This window comes from Trachymyrmex septentrionalis, unplaced genomic scaffold (genome assembly GCF_001594115.1).
Source record: "Trachymyrmex septentrionalis isolate Tsep2-gDNA-1 unplaced genomic scaffold, Tsep1.0 scaffold9, whole genome shotgun sequence".
NCBI lineage: Eukaryota > Metazoa > Arthropoda > Insecta > Hymenoptera > Formicidae > Trachymyrmex > Trachymyrmex septentrionalis.
Window position 1 is genome coordinate 2,181,529 of NW_017306091.1, and position 4,037 is coordinate 2,185,565.

The window sequence follows — 4,037 nt, forward strand, 5'->3', positions numbered from 1 at the left end:
AAGGGGTCCTCGTGTAATCGCGCGAGGTGGCGATTAGCGTGTCGAGCAATTCTGATCCGCGATCATTTCGCTGCATTTTATTAGCGAATTTACTCAGACCCGTCGCACCACTGTTTGCCTGCCATCGTCACCCGTCATCGTGGCGACTCGCATTCGTCCATTGTCGTATCTCTGGCTCCGACAGGCTTAAGACCGTCCGTCGCGCTTATTGGGGGAACGAGTACAAGAAAAAGGACAAAAAAGACAAGAAATCGTCTCCACGGATGGCGACACGACTCGACAAACCGGATCCCATATTCCGTCTCGTGTCGACTCGTGCGGAATGTTAAAAATTCATCCTCTGGAATTTCGCGTCTTTCAACCTGCGCGCATCGGAAAGCGGAAATATCGGTCGACGCGAGTGCAATGTTTCGGAAAATACAACGCGATATCGTCAACCACTTTTACGCTACAATCGAAGCTAGTGCGGCGGGATTAGCTCGCAGTTAGTTATGATTAGACGCGACAGTTGGCCTTCCACGGACGTAGGATCGAAGGGCGGCGCACCCTCTCTCCTTCTCTCTCTTTCACCGTGTATTATATATTCCAATACTCATTGACGCCGTTGAGTTCGTGTGCGTTTCTGCCGAGGAGAGAGTCGAAGGGGGTGGCGATAATACACGCTGACAGGCACGCACCCTCTCGGGCTTGCGCGGCTGCGTAAGGGGATGCTGCCTCTACGGGAGAAAGAAAAACGTATACATACAACAACCGGGATAGAATGAGCATCGCGTGCGCCGCCGGTCGCAACCCCCTCAGTTCCCTACACGCTCTTCTCGCCGCTTCTGGCCGCTCCTTCATCCCCCTTCCTTCTCTCTTTCTCTCGGAATTACGCACTGATGTTATAATCCTCTCGTGTTACGCCGTCGCACATGCTGTCCTGTAAGCAATACATTGTTTTTTTTTTTTTATCCGGTTCCATCTCCCCTGGCGCCCATATGCACACTTCGCTGCCGTATGATCGCTCGATGATCGACGAGCATCGATTGCTGAAAGTACCGGAGTGAGATCCTTCGATGGTTCAGGTCTCGACGGCCCGTTTGAATATTGGATTGTTCGTTTCTCCCGTTTAGAACAGGTGTTCCTGCACTTTCGCGTCTATAAACGAGACGAGTTCGTGTATTGTTTTGTGCCGCTACGAGAATGCTCTTCAAAATTCTTCGACCCTTACACGTACTTCCTCGAATCGAAACAACCGGAACCGTACCTTCATGTAAACTGAAAATTTAAAAATGTAAAAGAGGAGGAACACTTCGTGAACACTAATGTTCCCGACTGCAGCAGGTTTGAGCCGACCTGAGTTGGATTAATGACGTTGCATGCTTTATTATTGGTAGAGCATGTAACGTCATTAATCCGAGCCAGGTCAGTTCAAACGCGTTGCAGTCGAAAACGCTGTAACGTACACAGAGAAAAATGTTGAAGTATTATGGAGTAAATTACTTACAACGTTTTCCTTGACACTTATTAGTTGTTGACAAAATTTGATTGTGACGAAATATTAGCGTTATTGCACGCGATTGTTAACGTACTTGACTATTTATAATTAGGTACAATTAAAAAATATCATTCTTCCTCCTTTCCATCCTTCCTACGGTTGTCGTCAATGTTATTCGTCGCTAGACACATATTTCGATATGTTATACTTAATCTAATTCGATTGCTTATAACTTTTATAAAAATGAACGTGCTGTAAAAAAAGTTTTTTTCAATCAAAATATCAAACGTTAAGTAACATTACGACAAACAAATGTATATGTTATAAAAAAGTTATTGAGCAATGGAAAGAACATAGGAAAAAGAAGTGCCAGACATGCTATATCCAGAGCAGCATTGAAGAATTAATTACATTCTTACACTACTAATATCGTTCAGTCGTTCCACATTGAGCTGTAATATGTAACTCCGCCAAAGGGTTGAAGAGTTAATGATTCTAGTGACAAGTAAAAACATACAAGAACAGTAAACTTTAAACAAGAATATCTCAACCATGGGAATTCTCCTTGGCCCTATTCCAAAGGTATTCCAAAAACATCGAGAAAAAAAGATGCGGGACTTCGATGATCCGCGAGACTTATAATACGTGTCTCGATTCTTTTGTGCTTCAGATACCTGGTAGCCGGCAGCTTAGTGGATCGCGTGTCACGCCACAGTCGGGCCCTGATCGAGACGGATTTTTTTCTGGATCAGGAGCATGAATCGCCGTTGCTGGTATCGTCTTACGATCTCCTCGCACGTATCTGCAGTCACCTGAGGAGGTCCGTCGATCAAGATTCTGTCAGCGTGCACGGCGAGAGCGGCAGCGGTGTCGAGCAGACGAGTAACGAGTCGCACTTGTTGTCGACTTTGTCGACGACTGAGGCATCAAGTGCGATCGGCGCTCTTTATGCGGCGGTCGCGTATACGCCGCAGAATCAGAAAGGTGCTTCGCCCACCCCTAGCCAAACATTCACGACCGCCGTGCGGACCCTGGCCAGCCACGGCCTCAAGCTCCTTAAATCGATCGCAGAACTCGATCTTCGGACGCTGCAGGTATATATAGTTCCTTTTTTGCGAAATTTAATTTGTCCGTGAAAATTTGTAATAAATCACCCTTTATTCTTCTATTCTTTGTTATTAATGCATTTATATATTTATTAATTACTCTTTGATCTGAACGTATTAATTCATTACTTTTTGTCTCAATGCACTTATATATTTCTATGTAAATCTCTGTGTTATTGTAATCTTGTGAAACGAGACTTTGAATAATTATTGAATCAGTAAAAACGCAAGTACACTGAGAAAATACTAAATTTTAATAAATATTTGTTTGAATAGTTCTAAGTAAATATTCAGTACTATTCAAAGAAATATTATTAATTCTTTTCAGTGTAAATAGAATGTTGTTTTGGAGAAAATACGTCCGAATGTAAATTCAAAGATAAAAGCGTGCGCTGCAAGCAAAGTTAATTAAGTTATAAACGGCTGGATGCGGGATTTAGTCTTAAATAGATTGTTATGATTGTTTGATTTTTGAACTGCGTATGCTATTATTGTATTCAACTCTCTTGAATTACCATTCCTCCGAGTTTCATCATCATCGAACATGACGTTGCTTGGCTCGCTCACAGTATTTATTCCTTTCCAATTTTGGTACTCGTGCCAGACAATTCACGCTAAATACGGCTATTTAAGTTTACTCGTCATATCCAGTGTGATCGTATTCATCCAATATGGAGTTGACGCCGGATAGTTACATTCTGGTGTTAATTACGCGATAAAAATATATTAGCCAGTGACAGATACGCATCAGCGTTAGTTTATTCTATTTCAGACTATCTCTTGAATCTCGAGCATTGATACTTGATTTCAGTCTATTTAAGCAATAGCTGGGACGCTGTCGCCCATTGAGTCGCCATAAGCTCCATTACTTTTTAATTCGCTTTTTACATTACTTTAATTCACGACAGTTTCGCAATTCGGCATTACCGCAATGCCACCCCCGGCGTCGCCTCTCCAAATGACAACGATGCCGCTTGTTGCCGGCAACAATGCAGCTTATCGTCATAGGGCGCCGGGCGTGATGGAGATATCATGTATCGCGGGGGTTCGGCCTGTCAAGACGTAAAGGCCTCCCGTGAAGTTCTCTCGCAGCGAGCCGACCGCGAATTGAATTGAAGCGGCCATACCTCGCGCCCTTCGCCCCGCAAAAACCATAAGGGCTATCGTGTGCCCCGCAGGAGGGCTGTGCCCCGTCCCGCGGGATCGCCCGTCGATTACCAGATGAGCCCCGCGTGCATTTGCCGAAAAACCGACGGTTATTATCTATTCTCTTTGCACTCAGTTTTTTCACGATAAGTTAAGCTGATGCTCTGGACTCGCCAGTCCGATAATGTTTATCTTAGATTTTAACTAGAGATCCTATTACAGAGTCTGGCCACGAGCGATTATGTCAAAATTCTAAGTAAGAAAAAATATATATGTAATTTATATATATATATATATATATATATATA

The 4,037-nt window shown here is 43.6% G+C and overlaps 1 protein-coding gene and 1 long non-coding RNA gene across 7 annotated transcripts in view; one reads left to right on the forward strand and one right to left on the reverse strand.

The window, feature by feature from the left end:
- Positions 1-4,037, forward strand: part of LOC108755937 (S phase cyclin A-associated protein in the endoplasmic reticulum) — a 42,694-nt gene that overhangs the window by 32,116 nt on the left and 6,541 nt on the right. For all 6 annotated transcript variants that reach the window (XM_018499386.1, XM_018499383.1, XM_018499385.1 and 3 more), the window contains exon 12: positions 2,148-2,571. In XM_018499386.1, the coding sequence (XP_018354888.1) occupies positions 2,148-2,571 (424 nt within the window). The remainder of the gene's footprint in view (positions 1-2,147; positions 2,572-4,037) is intronic.
- Positions 1-4,037, reverse strand: part of LOC108755940 — a 15,910-nt gene that overhangs the window by 5,280 nt on the left and 6,593 nt on the right. The gene's annotated exons all lie outside the window — the stretch shown is intronic.